Here is a 20,244-nt window from a genome sequence, read left to right as displayed (position 1 = left end):
GTTTGTGAGATGGATTGTTCGCGTTTGAGCAGTTAATGGTGTGAGCCCTAAAACCGGCCCTAAACCCGCTCCAAACAAGCAATTAGCGCCAACAACAATGTATTTAAATTTAATCTGCCGCAATCTCCCACAAATGGCACATTAAGGTGGCGGCTCCGCCTCGGGCTGTTCCAGCCCGCTGCCTGCGGGTGATTCCGGCAATTCCTCACGGGATGGGGATGGGGGATGGAGGGAGGGAGGGAGGGAGGGAGGGAGGGAGGGAGGGAGGGGCGGGCAGCGCGTCCTTCAGGGCTGGGATGGGAATAATGGGATCAATGGGATCAGGGATGGGATCAATGGGATGGGATCAATGGGATCAGGGATGGGATCAATGGGATGGGATCAGAGATGGGTTGGGGGATCCAGGGATGGGATGGGGGATCCAGGGGATCCGGGCTGACCTGGGTGCCGTGTCCTTCAGGGGTGGGATGGGATCAATGGGATCAGGGATGGGATCAATGGGATGGGATGGGATCAATGGGATGGGATGGGATCAGGGATGGGATCCAGGGGATCCGGGCTGACCTGGGCAACACGTCCTTCAGGGACGGGATCAGGGATGGGATGGGATCAGGGCAGGAATGGGATGAGACCCAGGAGATCCAGGGATGGGATCAGGGCAGGGATGGGATGGGATCAATGGGATGGGATGGGGGATCCAGGGGTCCAGCAATTCCCCACAGCCCTGATCCGGGCTGACCTGGGTGCCGCGTCCTTCAGGGATGGGATGGGATCAATGGGATCAATGGGATCAGGGATGGGGGATCCAGGGGATCCAGGGGATCAATTCCCCACAACCCCATTCCAGGCTGACCTGCGCGCCGCGTCCTTCAGGGATGGGATGGGATGGGATGGGATCAATGGGATGGGGGATCCAGGGGATCCAGGGATGGGATCAGGGATGGGATAGGGGATCCAGAAATTCCCCACAGCCCCATTCCTGGTTGACCTGGGCACCGCATCCTTCAGGGATGGGATCAGGGCAGGGATGGGATGGGGAATCCAGGGGATCCAACAATTCCCCACAGCCTGACCTGGGCACCACGTCCTTCAGGGACAGGATCAGGGATGGGGTGGGATCAGGGCAGGAATAGGATCAGGGATGGGATGGGATGTGAAAAGGGGATCCAGCAATTCCCCACAGCCCCAATCCAGGCTGACCTGGGCACTGCGTCCTTCACGGATGGGATCAAGGCAGGAATGGGATCAGTGGGATGGGGGATCCAGGGGATCCAGGGGATCAGCTCCCCACAGCCCCGTTCCAGGGATGGGTGATCCAGGGGATCAGCTCCCCACAGCCCTGCCTGGGTGGGAGCTGGGGCCTCATTTCCAGGCTGGGCAAGGAGTTCAGGGTGCTCTGTAGGGCTGAGGATCCTCCCTGGGGAATTCCAGGTGTTTCCAGGGGTTTCCAGGTGTTTCCAGGTGTTTCCTGGGTCAGGTCATCCCTTTAAACCCCACAGAGCTCTGAGCCTCTCCCTGTAAATCCCCCCCTTTATTTTTTCCCTTTTTCCCCCCTTTTTCCCCCCTTTTTCCCCCCTTTTTCCCCGCCTTCTCCCCCCTCCAGAGGGTCCCTCGGGAGCCCCCCCGGCCCCGGGCCGCGCTGTAAACATTTTGGGGTTGCCAGGGCTGCAGCGGGGCTGTCCCGGCTATTCTGGGCAGCTCCGGGTGCAGCTGGCACGGCTGAGCCCGAGGGCGAGGCGGCAAGGACAGCCCGAGAGTTCACAATTAACCCGTGTGTTAATGGGGAGGGACAGCCCGAGAGTTCACAATTAACCCGTGTGTTAATGGGGCAGGGAATGGGGCAGGGACAGCCGGAGAGTTCACAATTAACCCTTCTGTTAATGGGGCAGGGAATGGGGCAGGGAATGGGGCAGGGACAGCCGGAGAGTTCACAATTAACCCGTCTGTTAATGGGGCAGGGAATGGGGCAAGGACAGCCGGAGAGTTCACAATTCTGAGTGGGGAACGGGGCAGGAAACAGGGCAGGGAATGGGGCAGGGACAGGTGGAGAATTCCCCATTAACCCTTCTGTTAATGGGGCAGGGACAGCCCTGCAAGGACAGGTGGAGAATTCCCCCGTTCCTGTATTTCTGTATATTATATTCCTGTATTCTGTATATATTCCTGTATTTCTGAGCGGGGAACGGGGCAGGGAATGGGGCAGGGAATGGGACAGGGACAGCTGGAGAATTCCCATTTCTGGGTGGGGAATGGGGCAGGGACAACCCTGCAAGGACAGCCGGAGAATTCCCCATTAACCCTTCTGTTAATGGGGCAGGGACAGGTGGAGAATTCCCCCATTCCTGTATTTCTGAGCAGGGAATAGGGCAGGTGTAGCATTCCCCATTCCCCATTTCTGAGCAGGGAATGGGGCAGGGATTGGGGCAGGAAGGACAGCTGGAGAATTCCCCATTAACCCTTCTGTTAATGGGGCAGGGACAGCCCTGCAAGGACAGGTGGAGAATTCCCCCGTTCCTGTATTCCTGTATATTATATTCCTGTATTCTGTATATATTCCTGTATTTCTGAGCGGGGAATGGGGCAGGAACAGCTGGAGAATTCCCCATTAACCCTTCTGTTAATGGGGCAGGGACAGCCCTGCAAGGACAGGTGGAGAATTCCCATTTCTGGGCGGGGAATGGGGCAGGGAACGGGGTAGGGAATGGGGCAGGGACAGGTGGAGAATTTCCCAATTCTGAGCAGGGAACGGGACAGGGACAGGTGGAGAATTTCCCAATTCTGAGCAGAGAATGGGGCAGGAAGGACAGCTGGAGAATTCCCCCATTCCTGTATTTTTGAGCAGGGAATGGGGCAGGGACAGCCCTGCAGGGACAGCCGGAGAGTTTCCAATTCTGAACAGGGATTGGGGCAGGAAATGGGGCAGGGAATGGGGCAAGGACAGGTGGAGAATTTCCCAATTCTGAGCGGGGAATGGGGCAGGGACAGCCCTGCAAGGACAGCCGGAGAGTTTCCAATTCTGAGCGGGGAATGGGGCAGGGACAGCCGGAGAGTTCCCAATTCTGAGTGGGGAATGGGGCAGGAAATGGGGCAGGGAATGGGGCAAGGACAGGTGGAGAATTTCCCAATTCTGAGCGGGGAATGGGGCAGGGACAACCCTGCAAGGACAGCTGGAGAATTCCCCCATTCCTGTATTCCTGAGCAGGGAATGGGGCAGGAAGGACAGCTGGAGAATTCCCCATTAACCAGTCTGTGAGCAGGGAATGGGGCAGGGAATGGGGCAGGGACAGCCCTGCAAGGACAGGTGGAGAATTCCCCCATTCCTGTATTTCTGTATATCATATTCCTGTACTCTGTATATATTCCTGTATTTCTGAGCGGGGAACGGGGCAGGGAATGGGGCAGGGACAGGTGGAGAATTCCCGATTCTGAGCGGGGAATGGGGCAGGAACAGCTGGAGAATTCCCCCATTCCTGTATTTCTGTATATTATATTCCTGTATTCTATGTATTTTCCTGTATTTCTGAGCAGGGAATGGGGCAGGTGCAGCATTCCCCATTCCCCAATTCTGAGTGGGGAACGGGACAGGAAGGACAGCTGGAGAATTCCCCCATTTCTGTATTTCTGTGTATTATATTCCTGTATTCTGTATATATTCCTGTATTTCTGAGCGGGGAACGGGGCAGGGACAAGTGGAGAATTCCCATTTCTGAGTGGGGAACGGGACAGGAAGGACAGCTGAAGAATTCCCCCATTTCTGTATTTCTGTATATTATATTCCTGTACTCTGTATATATTCCTGTATTTCTGAGCGGGGAACGGGGCAGGGAACGGGGCAGGGAATGGGGCAGGGACAGCCCTGCAAGGACAGCTGGAGAATTCCCCATTAACCCTTCTGTTAATGGGGCAGGGACAGCCGGAGAATTCCCCCATTCCTGTATTTCTGTATATTATATTCCTGTATTCTGTGTATTTTCCTGTATTTCTGAGCAGGGAATGGGGCAGGTGCAACATTCCCCATTCCCCATTTCTGAGCAGGGATTGGGGCAGGAAGGACAGCTGGAGAATTCCCCCGTTCCTGTGTTTCTGTGTGTTATATTCCTGTATTCTGTATATATTTCTGTATTTCTGAGCGGGGAACGGGGCAGGTGCAGCATTCCCCATTCCCCATTTCAGATCGGGGAAACGGGGCAGGAGCAGCCCCGTAATAATCCCAGCTCAGGGCTCTGTCACGATTTAATCCCAGCTCAGGGCTCTGTCACGATTTAATCCCAGCTCAGGGCTCTGTCACGATTTAATCCCAGCTCGACTCTGTCAGGATTTAATCCCAGCTCAGGCTCTGTCAGGAGCTGATCCCAGCCCAGGATTCCTGCAGGATTTGATCCCATCTCAGGCTCTATCACGATTTAATCCCAGCTCAGCTCCCACTGTCCCCGGCCCGGGGCTGCCCCTCCCCTCCCGGGGCTGTTTTGGAGCTGGGCAGGCTGGGCTAATTTTGAATAACAATAAGCTCGAGAAGGCATCTGAAACCAGCAAACGTTTATTTTTTACACTCCTATAACTTAAAAACGGCCAAACCAATTTAAACCAAATTGGATAATAAAAAATACTGCTCCTAGGCTGAGCCCCCGTTTGCCAAGCTCCAGCCTGGAATGAATTTTTATGGCCGAATTATCAACCCCCTAGAAATGGAGGTTTAGAATGGAAATGTTGACAGACCTTTAACTGCAATAATAGAAGTTCTTTTTTTGGAAAATGGCCGGTTTAAAATATAATTAAGGCTTAAATATTATTTAATGGCAGCGTTTCCTGTGAGGTAAAATCTTTGTAATTCCTCTGGCTGGGATTGCTTGGCAGCTCTTGGAGCGGGGCTGGAGGTGGGCTAGCGAGGAGCAGAGCGTGGCTACGAGCCACAGAGCTGGGCTAGTGAGGAGCAGAGCGTGGCTACGAGCCCACAGAGCTGGGCTAGCGAGGAGCAGAGCGTGGCTACGAGCCCTTGGAGCTGGGCTAGCGAGGAGCAGAGCGTGGCTACGAGCCCTTGGAGCTGGGCTAGTGAGGAGCAGAGCGTGGCTACGAGCCCAAGGGGTCACAGAGCTGGGCTAGCGAGGAGCAGAGTGTGGCTACGAGCCCACAGAGCTGGGCTAGCGAGGAGCAGAGCGTGGCTATGAGCTCATGGAGCTGGGCTAGTGAGGAGCAGAGTGTGGCTACGAGCTCATGGAGCTGGGCTAGTGAGGAGCAGAGTGTGGCTACGAGCCCACAGAGCTGGGCTAGCGAGGAGCAGAGCGTGGCTACGAGCCCACAGAGCTGGGCTAGCGAGGAGCAGAGCGTGGCTACGAGCCCAAGGGGACACAGGGCTGGGCTAGCGAGGAGCAGAGCGTGGCTACGAGCCCACAGAGCTGGGCTAGTGAGGAGCAGAGCGTGGCTACGAGCCCACAGAGCTGGGCTAGCGAGGAGCAGAGCGTGGCTACGAGCCCATGGAGCTGGGCTAGTGAGGAGCAGAGTGTGGCTACGAGCCCAGGGGGACACAGAGCTGGGCTGGCCACAAACAGAGCGTGGCTACGAGCCCACAGGGCTGGGCTAGCGAGGAGCAGAGCGTGGCTACGAGCCCACAGAGCTGGGCTAGTGAGGAGCAGAGCGTGGCTACGAGCCCACAGAGCTGGGCTAGCGAGGAGCAGAGCGTGGCTACGAGCCCAAGGGTTGTGGTCAGGGTTAAACCCAGTTTTAGGCAGGGTTAAAGCCGGGTTTGGGCAGGGTTAAACCCAGTTTTGAGCAGGGTTAAACCCAGTTTTGAGCAGGGTTAAACCCAGTTTTGGGCAGGGTTAAAGCCGGGTTTGGGCAGGGTTAAACCCAGTTTTGGGCAGGGTTAAACCCAGTTTTGGGCAGGGTTAAATCCAGTTTTGGGCAGGGTTAAAGCCGGGTTTTGGGCAGGGTTAAAGCCGGGTTTGGGCAGGGTTAAACCCAGTTTTGGGCAGGGCTGTCTGGAGCCGTGTCCCCTCCCAGCTGTAATTTAGAATTTAAATCGATTTTATTTCCCCGGGAGCGGCGGCTCGGGCGGAGCTCGGTACCAGAGCTCGGTTCCAGCCCCGGGAGATCCCGGAACCGGGCCAGGCTGAACCAGGCCAGGCTGAACCGAGCCGAGCCGGGCCGGGCCGGGCCGGGATTTCTCCAGCCCCAAAAGCCGCCTGAGCTCGCAGCGTTTTCTCTCAACTTCTTGTCCAAAACCCATCCAAGCCGGGTTTGAAAATAATCAATAAAGGAATAAAGGAGATCAATAAAAACAAACCGGGGGGATGTGCCTGGGCTGGACAAGGATCCCAAATAAATCCTTTTGTTTTTATTTAAACGCCCCAAAAATCGCGGCTCGGATCCAGCTGAAATCCGCATTTTTTCCGCATTTTTTCCTCATTTTTCCTCCTTTTTTTTTGCTCCGTTTTCCTCCCTTTTCCTCCCAAGGATTCTTTGTTCGGAGCCGGGGCCGCTCCGCCCCTCTGCGGCAGCCGCGGGATCCGCGCGGGAACTGGGAATACTGGGGATACTGGGGATACTGGGAGTGCTGGGGATACTGGGAATACTGGGGGATACTGGGAATACTGGGGATACTGGGAGTGCTGGGATACTGGGATACTGGGAGTGCTGGGGGTACTGGGAATACTGGGGATACTGGGAGTGCTGGGATACTGGGGATACTGGGGATACTGGGATACTGGGAGTGCTGGGGATACTGGGTTCGGGCCCATTCCAGCCCGGTTCCGACCCATCTCGGCTCGGTTCTGACCCATTCCGGCCTGGTTCGGACCCATCCCGGCTCGGTACCGAACCATCCTGGCCCGGTTCGGGTCCATCCTGGCTCGGTTCTGACCCATCCTAGCTCGGTACCGACCCATCCCGGCTCGGTTCTGACCCATCCTGGCCCGGTTCGGACCCGTCCCGGCTCGGTTCTGACCCATCCAGCCCCGGTTCTGACCCATCCAGGCCCGGTTCGGACCCATCCCGGCTCGGTTCTGACCCATCCTAGCTCGGTTCGGGTCCATCCCGGCCCGGTTCTGACCCATCCCGGCTCGATTCTGACCCATCCTGGCTCGGTTCTGACCCATTCCGGCCCGGTTCTGACCCATCCCGGCCCGGTTCGGACCCATTCCGGCCCGGTTCTGACCCATCCCGGCTCGGTTCCGACCCATCCCGGCCCGGTTCTGACCCATCCCGGCCCGGTTCTGACCCATCCCGGCCCGGTTCTGACCCATCCCGGCCCGGTTCGGACCCATCCCGGCCCGGTTCCGACCCATCCCGGCCCGGTTCCGACCCATCCCGGCTCGGTTCTGACCCATCCCATCCCGGTTCTGACCCATCCCGGCTCGGTTCTGACCCATCCCGACCCGGTTCGGGCCCATCCCGGCTCGGTTCCGACTCATCCCGGCTCGGTTCCGACCCATCCCGGCTCGGTTCGGACCCATCCTGGCCCGGTTCTGACCCATCCCGGCTCGGTTCTGACCCGGCCCGGCTCGGTTCCGACCCATCCCGGCCCGGTTCCGACCCATCCCGATTCGGACCCATCCCGGCCCGGTTCGGTTCCCCAGATCTCGGCCCCGCCTGTTCTGAGCGCCGGCTCCGGTTCGGCCCAGCTCTTCTGCTCAAAGCGATTTTTAAATTTTAATTTCATTATTTTACGAACCGGATAAAATCAATAAACCCGCGAAATTCCCGCGGGCCGAACCGGGATCGCCTCCGGGCCGGGGCCGGGCGAGCGGGGCCGAACCGGGATCGCCTCCGGGCCAGGGCCGGGTTTGTGACAGCGCCGGGAATTCACCGGGAGTTAAACCCGAGCTCGGGAACCCACTGGGAGCCGGCCCGAACCGAGTTTGGGAGAATGGACCCCAAAAGAGCGATCCGAACCCGAATTTGAGAGATTAAACCCCAAAAGAGCGGCTTAAACCCGAGTTTGGGAGATTAAACCCCAAAAGAGTGACCCAAACCCGAATTTGGGAGGTTAAACCCCAAAGGAGCGGGTCAAACCCGAATTTCTGGGATTAAACCGCAAAGGAGCGGTTTAAACCCGAGTTTGGGAGATTAAACCCCAAAAGAGCGGCTTAAACCCGAATTTCTGGGATTAAACCCCAAAGGAGCGGTTTAAACCCGAGTTTGGGAGGTTAAACCCCAAAGGAGCGGCTTAACCCCGAATTTCTGAGATCAAACCCCAAAGGAGTGTCTTAAACCCGAGTTTGGGAGGTTAAACCCCAAAAGGAACGGCCCAATCCCGAATTTCTGGGATCAAACCCCGCAGGAACGGCTCAATCCCGAATTTCTGGGATCAAACCCCAAAAGGAACGGCTCAATCCCGAATTTCTGGGATCAAGTCCCGCAGGAGCCGCTCACAGACCCAGGCCGGGTTTAGGCGGCGCCGCTGATCCCGGGCTGGTTTTTCCCTCCCCTTCCCTTTGTTCCGAGCTCCTTCCTGCCCTTCCCCTTCCCCTTCCCTTCCCCGCGGGCAGTTCCCGGAGCCGGGAATTCGGGAATGAGCCCTGCCCGGAGCCGGGAATTCGGGAATGATCCTTTCCCGGTGCTCTGGAGTGACAGAAATTTGGGAACGAGCTCTTCCCATTGTTCTGCAACGCCGGGAATTCGGGAATGATCCTTTCCCGGAGCCGGGAATTTGGGAATGCTCCTTTCCCGGTGCCCTGGAGTGCCGGGAATTTGGGAATGCTCCTTTCCCCGTGCCCTGGATTGCCGGGAATTTGGGAATGATCCTTTCCCGGTGCCCCGAGCTCTCCCTGCCCTGCAGCGCCGCTGCGGTTCCCTTCTCCCCTGCTCCCAGTCCCGCAAAATTCAGGAATTGTCCCCCTCCCAGAATTCAGGAATTGTCCCCAGCCCAGAATTCAGGAATTGTCCCCATCCCGGAATTCTCCCGTCCCGGATTTCGGGAATTCTCCCGTCCCGAAATTGGGGAATTGTCCCCATCCTGAAATTGGGGAATTGTCCCCATCCCGGAATTGGGGAATTCTTCCACCCTGGAATTCGGGATTTCTCCCCATCCCTGAATTAGGGAATTGTCCCCATCCCGGATTTCGGGAATTCTCCCATCCCGGGTTTCGGGAATCCTCCCATCCCGTTTTTCCCGTTCCCGTCCCGGAATTCAGGAATCCTCCCATCCCGTTTTTCCCATTCCCATCCCGGAATTCGGGAATCCTCCCATCCCGTTTTTCCCGTTCCCATCCCGGAATTCAGAAACTCTCCCATCCCGTTTTTCCCGTTCCCATCCCGGAATTCAGAAACTCTCCCATCCCGTTTTTCCCGTTTTTCCCGTCCCGGATTTCGGGAATCCTCCCATCCCGTTTTTCCCGTTTTTCCCATCCCGGATTTCGGGAACTCTCCCGTCCCGTTTTTCCCGTCGTTCCCGTCCCGTGCCCTCCCCGCTGCCGCAGCGCCCGCGGAGCCGCGAGGGGAATTTCAATCTCAATTCCAATTCCAATTTCAATTCCAATTTCAATGCGCGGGGAAGGAATTTCAGGAGGATCCGGACGCGAGGGGAATTTCAATGCCGGGTTTATGGCCCGGGGCCGGCTCGGGGTCACCTTGGCTTTGTGCTCGCCCGCAGCGAGCGGTGCCGAGCCGGGCCGAGCCGAGCGGTGCCGAGCCGAGCCGAGCCGGGCCGAACCGAGCCGGGCCGAACCGAACCGGGCCGGGGGAGCCGCGGGAGGGAGCGATGAGCGCGGTTGGGAGGCTGCGGCTCTGCCGGGGAACCTGCGGGGAGTTTTTAATTTTATTTTTGGGGGGATTTTATGGGGATTTTTGGGGGAATTTTTGGGATTTTTAAAAAAAAATTTTGTGGGGATTTTTTTGGGATTTTTGGGGGATTTTTGGGGGGATTTTTTGGGGTTTTTTGGGGGATTTTTTGTGATTTTGGGGGGATTTTTTGTGGGATTTTTTTTTTATTTTGTGGGATTTTATTGGGATTTTGTGGGATTTTTTGGGGAATTTTTTGGGGATTTTTTGGGGGGATTTTTTTGGGGATTTGTGGGGATATTTTGGGAATTTTTTTGGGGATTTTGTGGGATTTTATTGGGATTTTGTGGGATTTTTTTTGGGATTTTTCGGGGGATTTTTTGGGGATTTTTTGGGAATTTTGTGGGGATCTTTTGGGATTTTTTTTGGGATTTAGTGAGGGTTTTGCAGGGATGGTGTCCGTGTTTGCTCCCCGAGCCTGATCCCGACACGGAGCGGGCTCAAAGCTCCCAGCGAGGGTCCCTGGAAAAAAAAAAAACGGGATCAAGGCAGAGAGCCTCTGGCACAAAACCTGAGCCCGGAGTTTGGGAGAACCGACTGCAGCAGGAGCTGCAGGATGGATTTTGGGGGGCACAGGATGGATTTTGGGGACGCAGGATGGATTTTGGGGGGCACAGGATGGATTTTGAGGGGCACAGGATGGATTTTGAGGGATACAGGATGGATTTTGGGAGCTGCAGGGTGGATTTTGAGGGGCACAGGATGAATTTTGGGGGATGCAGGATGGATTTTGGGGGGCACAGGATGGATTTTGGGGAGCACAGGATGGATTTTGAGGGATACAGGGTGGATTTTGGGGGATGCAGAAGCTGCAGGATGGATTTGAGGAGATGCAGGATGGATTTTGGGGGGCACAGGGTGGATTTTGAGGGGCACAGGATGAATTTTGGGGGATACAGGATGGATTTTGAGGATACAGGATGGATTTTGGAGGATGCAGAATGGATTTTGGGGGGCACAGGATGGATTTTGAGGATGCAGGATGAATTTTGGGGGGCACAGGGTGGATTTTGGGGAGCACAGGATGGATTTTGGGGGGATGCAGGAGCTGTAGGGTGGATTTTGAGGGGCACAGGGTGGATTTTGGGGGGATGCAGGATGGTTTTTGGGGGACACAAGGTGGATTTTGAGGATGCAGGGTGCATTTTGGGGACGCAGGAGCCGCAGGATGAGCCGAGGGGAGCGCTCTGGCGGAGCCATAAATCTGCGGGGAGAAGAGGGTCACTGAGAAGCTCATCAGGGTGGGAGCAGCAGCTCGGCGTTAATGTGCCCATAAATCCCCGTTCCGATAAAACAGGTGGCTCTTCCGAGAGGCACAAAGAGGCGAACGCCGAGCTTTTCTTTTTTTTTCTTTTTCTTTTTTTTTTTCCTGCTGCTGCCGCTCTCCTTCCCTAAAAGCTTTAATTACCGCAGTGCTGGAGCCGGGAATGCGGCGGGGGGAGGGCGCAGGAACGGGACTGAGGGGGAATTCCAGGCTGGGAGCGAGGAGGAGGATGAGGGATGGGGTGGGAGGAAGGCAGGACTCGCTCCGGGGGCAGGATCCCATTCCTGGAGCCCCTCGGGATTCCTGCAGCCTCTTCCCAAAAATCCACAGCGCTCATTTCCCCCGCCCCCGGTGTCTCCCACCCCTCAGGAATTCCCTCTCCCATTTTTTGGGTGCTTTGAACCCCTGGGTTTTTCCCCTCTCCCCATTTTTGGGTGTTTTGAATCCGTGGGTTTTTAATTTTTCCTGTTTAGGATCGTTTTGAATCCGTGGGTTTTTCATTTTTCCCGTTTTTGGGTGTTTTGAACCCCTGGGTTTTTCCCCTCTCCCTATTTTTGGTGGTTTTGAACCTCTGGGTTTTTCATTTTTCCTGTTTAGGGTCGTTTTGAATCCCTGGGTTTTTCATTTTTCCCGTTTTTGGAGGTTTTGAATCCCTGGGTTTTTCCCTCTCCCTTTGGGGTAGAACCGGCTTTGTTCTCGGCTGGGTTTGGGTTAGAACCGGCTTTGTTCTGGGCTGGGTCTGGGGTAGAACCGGCTTTGTTCTGGGCTGGGTTTGGAGTAGAACCGGCTCCTCCAGCCGCTCCTTTGGGACACTCCCGGTTCTGGAGGCGAGAGGAGCCCGACCCGGACCGGTTCTGATCCCAGCAGGGCCCGGTTCTGATCCCAGCAGGGCCCGGTTCCGATCCCATCCGGGCCTGGTTCCGATCCCAGCTCGGGGATTTCACCCCGCCGGGATAACCCGGGCCTGGTTCTGATCCCATCCGGGCCGGTTCCGATCCGATCTCGGGTGTTTCACCCTCCCAGGATAACCCAGGTCCCGTTCCGATCCCATCCGGGCCGGTTCCGATCCCATCCGGGCCGGTTCCGATCCCAGTTCCGATCCCAGCTCGGGGATTTCACCCCACCGGGATAACCCGGGCCTGGTTCCGATCCCAGCCGGACCAGTTCCGATCCCACCCGGACCGGTTCCGATCCCACCCGGACCGGTTCCGATCCCATGCGGGCCGGTTCCGATCCCTTCCGGCCCGGTTCTGGTCCCATCTGGGCCGGTTCTGATCCCAACTCGGCTGTTTCACCCCACCGGGATAACCCGGGTCTGGTTCCGATCCCATCCGGGCCGGTTCCGATCCCATCCAGGCCCGGTTCCGATCCCATCCGGGTCGGTTCCGATCCCAGCTCGGAGATTTCATCCCCCCGGGATAACCCGGGCCGGTTCCGATCCCATCTGGGCTGCTTCCGATCCCATCCAGGCCCGGTTCTGATCCCTTCCAGGCCCGGTTCCGATCCCATCCGGACCAGTTCCGATCCCATCTCGGGTGTTTCACCCTCCCAGGATAACCCAGGCCGGTTCTGATCCCTTCCAGGCCCGGTTCCGATCCCATCCGGGCCTGGTTCTGATCCCAGCCGGGCCGGTTCCGATCCCATCCGGCCCAGTTCCGATCCCAGTTCCGATCCCAGCTCGGGGATTTCACCCCGCCGGGATAACCCGGGCCTGGTTCTGATCCCAGCCAGACCCGGTTCCGATCCCATCCAGGCCCAGTTCCGATCCCATCCAGGCCTGGTTCCGATCCCAGCTCGGGGTTTTTATCCCTCTGAGATAACCCGGGCCTGGTTCCGATCCCACTCGGGTCGGTTCCGATCCCATCCAGGCCCGGTTCCGATCCCGTCCGGCCCGGTTCCGATCCCTTCCAGGCCCGGTTCCGATCCATCCCGGCTTCCCCCGCCGTTCCGTTCCGTTCCGTTCCGTTCCGCATTCCGCGCTGATTTCCCGATCCCAATCCCTCCCCGCCGTCCTTGGCTCCGCGCCCTCCGCCAGATGTTCCCCCCGCCGCACATCTGCACCGGGGGGGCCGGGCCTGGGGGGATCGGCGCGGCCGTGGAAATGTAAATTGAATTATTATTAAATTATTTACCTCCTCGGGTTAAACGCTCTGCCCTTGCGGCCGGGAGGACGCGGGGAGGGCTCGGTTTTTGTCCTACCCAAAATAGCGACAATAACTCTCCGAGCAAACAAGGAAACCGGGGGGAAAAAAATAAATAAACGGCAATTTTGGCGCTTTGCACAACGATCTGCGGGGCGGCTGGGCCGGGGATTCCTCGCCCAGCGCTGCCCACTCTTCGATTATTATTCCTATTCTTCTTTTCATTTTTTATTTTTTTTTTTTTAAACGCGAGGAAGGACCCGGAATCAATCACGGGGCAGAGGGAGCAGCGCTTTAAAGGCACAGCAGAGGCAAAATTGGCATTTCAGGGGTGAAATCTGGCTGCGGTTTGGGCTGGGGGACGGCTCAGGGTGCAGCGAATTCGGCTTTTGGTGCTGCCCGGGCTGGGGCGATCCCTCCCGGGTTTATCCCAGATTTCCTGGATCAGGGAATGCGGGGTGTTTGGGGTTCAATCCGGCCTGGGGCGATCCCTCCCGGGTTTATCCCGGATTTCCTGGATCGGGAATGCGGGGTGTTTGGGGTTTATCCCGGGCTGGGGGCGATCCCTCCCGGGTTTATCCCGGATTTCCTGGATCGGGAATGCGGGGTGTTTGGTTTATCCCGGGCTGGGGGCGATCCCTCCCGGGTTTATCCCAGATTTCCTGGATCGGGAATGCGGGGTGTTTGGTTTATCCCGGGCTGGGGGCGATCCCTCCCGGGTTTATCCCGGATTTCCTGGATCGGGAATGCGGGGTGTTTGGGGTTCATCCCGGGCTGGGGCGATCCCTCCCGGGTTTATCCCAGATTTCCTGGATCAGGGAATGCTGTGTTCTCGGGGTTTATCCCGGGCTGGGGGTGACCCCTCCCGGGTTTATCCCGGATTTCCTGGATCGGGAATGCTGTGTTCTCGGGGTTCATCCCGGGCTGGGGTGATCCCTCCCGGGTTTATCCCGGATTTCCCGGATCAGGGAACGCTGTGCCCGAGCTCTCCCAGCTCTGCTTTTCCTTCCTGAGCCGATCCTTCCAAACCTTCCTCGCCCAGGGCCGGGAGCTGCCGTGGCGACCAGCCCCAGGCTGTGCTGGCCACCCCCGGGCTCTGCTGGCCACCCCCGAGCTCTGCTGGCCACTCCCGGGCTGTGCTGGCCACCCCTGAGCTGTGCTGGCCACCCCCGATCTCTGCTGGCCACCCCCGGGCTCTGCTGGCCACCCCCGAGCTCTGCTGGCCACCCCCGAGCTCTGCTGGCCACCCCCGGGCTGTGCTGGCCACCCCCGGGCTGTGCTGGCCACCCCCGATCTCTGCTGGCCACCCCCGATCTCTGCTGGCCACCCCCGAGCTGTGCTGGCCACCCCTGAGCTCTGCTGGCCACTCCCGGGCTCTGCTGGCCACCCCCGAGCTGTGCTGGCCACTCCCAGGCTGTGCTGGCCATCCCGGGCTGTGCTGGCCACCCCCGGGCTGTGCTGGCCACCCCCGAGCTGTGCTGGCCACCCCCGAGCTCTGCTGGCCACCCCCGGGCTGTACTGGCCACCCCCGATCTCTGCTGGCCACCCCCGGGCTGTGCTGGCCACCCCCGATCTCTGCTGGCCACCCCCGGGCTCTGCTGGCCACCCCCGGGCTGTGCTGGCCACCCCCGAGCTCTGCTGGCCACCCCCGAGCTGTGCTGGCCATCCCCGGGCTCTGCTGGCCACCCCCGAGCTGTGCTGGCCATCCCCGGGCTCTGCTGGCCACCCCCGAGCTGTGCTGGCCACCCCCGAGCTGTGCTGGCCACCCCCGAGCTGTGCTGGCCACCCCCGAGCTGTGCTGGCCACCCCCGAGCTGTGCTGGCCACTCCTGATCTCTGCTGGCCACCCCCGGGCTGTACTGGCCACCCCCGATCTCTGCTGGCCACCCCTGAGCTCTGCTGGCCACCCCTGATCTGTGCTGGCCACCCCTGAGCTCTGCTGGCCACCCCCGGGCTGTGCTGGCCACCCCCGCATCCCACGGAAATGTCCCGGGATAACCGAGCGCGGCTCTGGAATGTCCCGGGATAACCGAGCGCGGCTCTGGAATGTCCCGGGATAACCGAGCGCGGCTCCGGGTGAATCTGTCCCGGGTCGGGGCCCTCGGGCCCTTCCGCGATTTAATCCGTGCCAGGAATTATCCCGGGTTGCTCAGCTGGGACACGGGGACATCACTGACCCGGGACAGCCACTGACACTCCTAAACCGTTCCCAAACCGTTCCCAAACCGTTCCCAAACCGTTCCCAGCCCGCAGGTGGAGGGAAAAATCCAAATTTCGGGTTTGTCAAACCTACCCCAATGCATCCCAACCCTACTGGGGAGGGAAAAATCCAAATTATGGATTTGTCTAACCCACCCCAACCCTGCTGGGGAGGGAAAAATTCAATTTACGGGTTTGTCAGAGCTAACCCAATGCATCGCAGCCCTGCTGGGGAGGGAAAAATCCAAATTTCGGGTTTGTCAAACCCCACGGTGGAGGAAAAAATCCAAATTTCGGGTTTGTCCAACTGCACTGGGGAGGGAAAAATTCAATTTACGGGTTTGCCTAACCCACCCCAACCCTGCTGGGGAGGGAAAAATCCGAATTTTGGGTCTGTCCAACCCTGCTGGGGAGGGAAAAATTCAATTTACGGGTTTGCCCAACCCACCCCAACCGCACTGGGGAGGGAAAAATCCGAATTTCGGGTTTGTCAAACTGCACTGGGGAGGGAAAAATCCAAATTTCGGGTTCGTCCAACCGCACTGGGGAGGGAAAAAATCAATTTACGGGTTTGCCTAACCCACCCCAACCCTGCTGGGGAGGGAAAAATCCAAATTTCGGGTTTGCCCAACCCACCCCAACCGCACTGGGGAGGGAAAAATTCAATTTACGGTTTTGCCCAACCCACCCCAACCGCACTGGGGAGGGAAATATCCCAGTCCCGGCTCTGTCACCCCCGTGCTCGGGGCGGGCCGGACCGGGGGAACCCCCGGGGCCGCTCCCCCTCCCCTCCCCTCCCCATTCCCGACCACCGGCTCCTTTTAATGGGCACGGGCCAGCAGCCGAGCCTGCCCCGCTGCCCGTCAGCTGCCGATGGAAGGAGATTAAATATTAAAGCAGCGCTGCTGCGGCTTTAACTCATCCCATTTTCGCTCCCCCCTCGCTCTGATGATTTAGGGCCCGGCTGCCAGACTCGCTCGCTGCCTCTCGGCGCTCGGAACGCGAGCACAAGATGGATTGTGTCTGCGAGCGGCGAGGGGAGCGCAGCCGGGCTGGGAGCCCGCATAAAGATGTTAAATAGAGCTGTAACGCGCGCCCGGAGTGCCGCGGAAAAATAAAAAAAAATAAAATAAAAATGCGGCGGTGAAGGGAAATGAAAGATTAAAATAAACCCGGTGTTGGCCGGGGATGTGGGAGAGGAGCGAGGCGCTCCCCGAGATGGAAATCACATTTTTTAGCGCAAAACGCGGCGGGAGAATTGGGATTTTTTTTTTATTTTTTTCATTTTTTCTCCCCCCTCGCCGTCTCAGGTGTTCAGATTTCCGACGCCGCCCGCCTGCTAAATATTCATCCTAACAAAACCCGGGTTTATTTCCCGTCCCAGCAGGGTCCTGCCGCATTCCAGAGATCCCGGGGATTTTGGGGCCGGCCCAGCGCCGCGGGTGCGCCCCCCTCGCGGGGCCCCTCGCCCTCCCTTTGTTCCGGAGCCTCCCAGGCTTTGGGAAAAGCTCCTTGGGCAGGAAAAACAGAAACGGGGCAGATGTGGGGAAAGGATCTGTGGGGTTTGATCGGGTTTGGTTTGGGGGTGAGCTCAGTTTGGGGCTGAGCTGGGTTTGGGGCTGAACTGGGTTTGGAGCTGGGTTTAGAGCTGGGTTTGGAGCTGGGTTTGGAGCTGGGTTTGGGGCTGAACTGGTTTTGAGGGTGAGCTCAGTTTGGAGCTGGGTTTGGGGCTGAGCTGGGTTTGGAGTCAGTTTGGAGCTGGGTTTGGGGCTGAGCTGGGTTTGGGGGTGAGCTGGGTTTGGGGCTGGGTTTGGGGGTGAGCTCAGTTTGGGGCTGAGCTCAGTTTGGGGCTGAGCTGGGTTTGGAGCTGGGTTTGGGGCTGAGCTCAGTTTGGAGCTGGGTTTGGAGCTGAGCTGGGTTTGGGGCTGAGCTCGGTTTGGAGCTGAACTGGGTTTGGGGCTGAGCTGGGTTTGGAGCTGAGCTGGGTTTGGAGCTGGGTTTGGGGCTGAGCTGGGTTTGGAGCTGAGCTGGGTTTGGGGCTGAGCTCAGTTTGGAGCTGAGCTCTGTTTGGAGCTGGGTTTGGAGCTGAGCTGGATTCGGGACCTGAACTGGGTTTGGGAGCTCAGTTTGGAGCTGAGTTTGGGACTTCGGCACCAGAGATTGTCCCCAAGCACTGAGGGATTGTCCCCAGCACTGAGGGATTGTCCCCAAGCACTCAGGCATTGTCCCCAGCACTCAGGGATTGTCCCCAAGCACTCAGAGATTGTCCCCAAGCTCTCAGGGATTGTCCCCAGCATTCAGGGATTGTCCCCAAGCACTCAGAGATTGTCCCCAAGCTCTCAGGGATTGTCCCCAGCATTCAGGGATTGTCCCCAAGCACTGAGGGATTGTCCCCAAGCACTGAGGGATTGTCCCCAGCACTCAGGCATTGTCCCCAAGCACTGAGGGATTGTCCCCAAGCACTGAGGGATTGTCCCCAGCACTCAGGCATTGTCCCAAGCACTCAGGGATTGTCCCCAGCACTCAGGGATTGTCCCCAGCACTCAGGCATTGTCCCCAAGCACTCCGAGATTGTCCCCAAGCACTCAGGCATTGTCCCCAAGCATTCAGAGATTGTCCCCCAGCACTCAGGGATTGTCCCCAAGCACTCAGGCATTGTCCCCCGCCCCTGCTCCGCTCAGCAAACCCGGGTTTATTTGTAAATCAGCGAATAAAATCCATCGATAGCCGATAAACCATCGATAGCCGATAAAACATCGATAAACCGAGGGGCGCCCGGGCGGGCTCGGGGGGCTTGGGGTGGGACGGGGGAGGGGGCCAGGGCAGCAATGCAGCGCTGCTGCATCACTGCTGCACTACTGCTGCACCACTGCTGTTACTGCGGCTGCACCACGGCACCACCGCAGCTGCACTAGTGCTGCTCCGTTGCTGCCTTGCTGCACCGCTGCTGCTGCACTAGTGCTGCACTGCTGCTGCAGCCCTGCAGCCGCTCCGGTTGTGGCGGGCGCTGCGGCGGCGCCGGCCCGGCCCCGTTTGTCGCAGTCCATTAGGACAGAGCGCAATCCATCCCGGCTTTGCTGGGCTGGGCTTAACCCCGTCCGCGCCGCCTCGCTCGCCGCCTTTGTTCGTCTCGGGTTTTCCTGATCCCGCGCTGATCCCGCGCTGATCCCGCGCTGATCCCGCGCTGATCCCGGGATTTGGGATTTTCTGGGGGGGAAAAGCTCCCCCTGCCACCGCTCCAGAAATTCTGGGGGGCTGAGGGGGGTGAGGGGCTCACCCCGTGCCCCAACTGCCCCAAATTCGGGAGGGAACAAAGCTGAGAAATTGGGAATTCGGAATTTCCATCATCACCCGAACCCCCAGACGGTTACAAACCCCCAGAACCCCCGGGAGGGATTTTCCTGTGGGGGTCCCCGTGCTCCCCCAGACCTGTCCCTGTGTCCCAGCCGTGTCCCCCTGTCCCCCTGTCCAGCCCTGTCCCTCTGTCCCTGTGTCCAAACCCTGTCCCCTGTCCCCCTGTCCCTCTGTCCCTTTGTCCCTGTGTCCCAGCCGTGTCCCAACCTTGTTCCCCTGTCCCTCCCTGTCCCCTTGTCCCCTCCCTGTCCCCTCCTTGTCCCCCTGTCCCTCTGTCCCTGTGTCCCAGACCTGTCCCAGACCTGTCCCTCTGTCCATCCCTGTCCCCCTGTCCCTCTGTCACTCTGTCCATCCCTGTCCCCTTGTCCCCTGTCCCTCTGTCCCCTCCCTGGGCCCCTGTCCCTCTGTCCTTCTGTCCCTTCCCTGTCCCTCTGTCCCTGTGTCCCAGACCTGTCCCCCTTGTCCCCTGTCCCCCTGTCCCTCTGTCCCTCTGTCCATCCCTGTCCCTCTGTCCCTGTGTCCCCTTGTCCCCTGTCCCCTCCCCGTCCCCTCCTTGTCCCTCTGTCCCCCTGTCCCCTGTCCCTGTGTCCCTCCCTGTCCCTCCCTGTCCATCCCTGTCCCCCTGTCCCTCTGTCCCTCTGTCCCTCTGTCCCCCTGTCCCTCTGTCCCTGTGTCCAGCCCTGTCCAGCCCTGTCCCCCTTGTCCCCTGTCCCTCTTTTCCTTCCCTGTCCCTCTGTCCTCCCCCTGTCCCCTGTCCATCCCTGTCCATCCCTGTCCCCCTGTCCCTCTGTCCCCCCATCCCCCCATCCCACCCCCCAGAGCCCAGCCCGTTTCTCAGCCCGTTTCTCAGCCCGTTTTTGGCCGTTTTTGCCGTTTTTGCAGCGGTTCACCAACGAGGACCACCTGGCCGTGCACAGGCACAAGCACGAGCTGACGCTCAAGTTCGGCCCCGCTCGCACCGACTCCGTCATCATCGCAGGTACGGCCACCAGCCCGGCGTTCTGCAGGCACAGCCAGCTGCAGCTGCCCTCCATCAGCCCCTCAGCACAGCCAGACCCCCCCAGCTTCTTTATTTTTTTTATGGTGGTATCAGGTTTTGTGAGGTTTGGGTTGATTTTTTTTTTTTTTGTAATTTTTTTTTTTTTTTTGGAGCGCTCGCCCTTTTTTATTAAAGGCTGGAGGATTTATGGCCAGCAGGGTTTCAGGTCTCTGCGTGTGCTCTGGGCACCGTGAACCAAACCTGACAAAGCAGCTTCCCCTCCCGGCCCAGGTGTCGGTTTTCCTGAGCTTTTAGGAAGCTGCAGTTCATAAATTAAATCCCTTAAACGCTGCTGCAGAGCCCCACGGAGCTGCAGACCCCCCCAGACCCCACAGATCTCCGTCTGGAAGGTTCCAGAGCCCCTGCTGGGTGTTCCCAGAGCCAGGAGAGGGTTCCTTAAATCCTGAGTTTGAATCCTGGAGGGTTTCAGGGAGCAGGGAGCTGCTGCAGGAGCCTGGCGCCGTTCCCCCGTTC

General features: G+C 58.5%; 1 protein-coding gene across 1 annotated transcript in view; it reads left to right on the top strand.

Moving 5' to 3' along the window:
* The window catches only part of LOC117009100 (cyclic AMP-dependent transcription factor ATF-7-like), a 63,091-nt gene that overhangs the window by 17,323 nt on the left and 25,524 nt on the right, over nucleotides 1–20,244 (top strand). Inside the window, exon 3 of the mRNA XM_033083293.1 lies at nucleotides 19,614–19,710. Within this exon, the coding sequence (XP_032939184.1) occupies nucleotides 19,614–19,710 (97 nt within the window). The remainder of the gene's footprint in view (nucleotides 1–19,613; nucleotides 19,711–20,244) is intronic.

This window comes from Catharus ustulatus, chromosome 31 (assembly GCF_009819885.2).
Source record: "Catharus ustulatus isolate bCatUst1 chromosome 31, bCatUst1.pri.v2, whole genome shotgun sequence".
NCBI lineage: Eukaryota > Metazoa > Chordata > Aves > Passeriformes > Turdidae > Catharus > Catharus ustulatus.
This window is presented reverse-complemented; position numbering and strand designations above follow the sequence as displayed.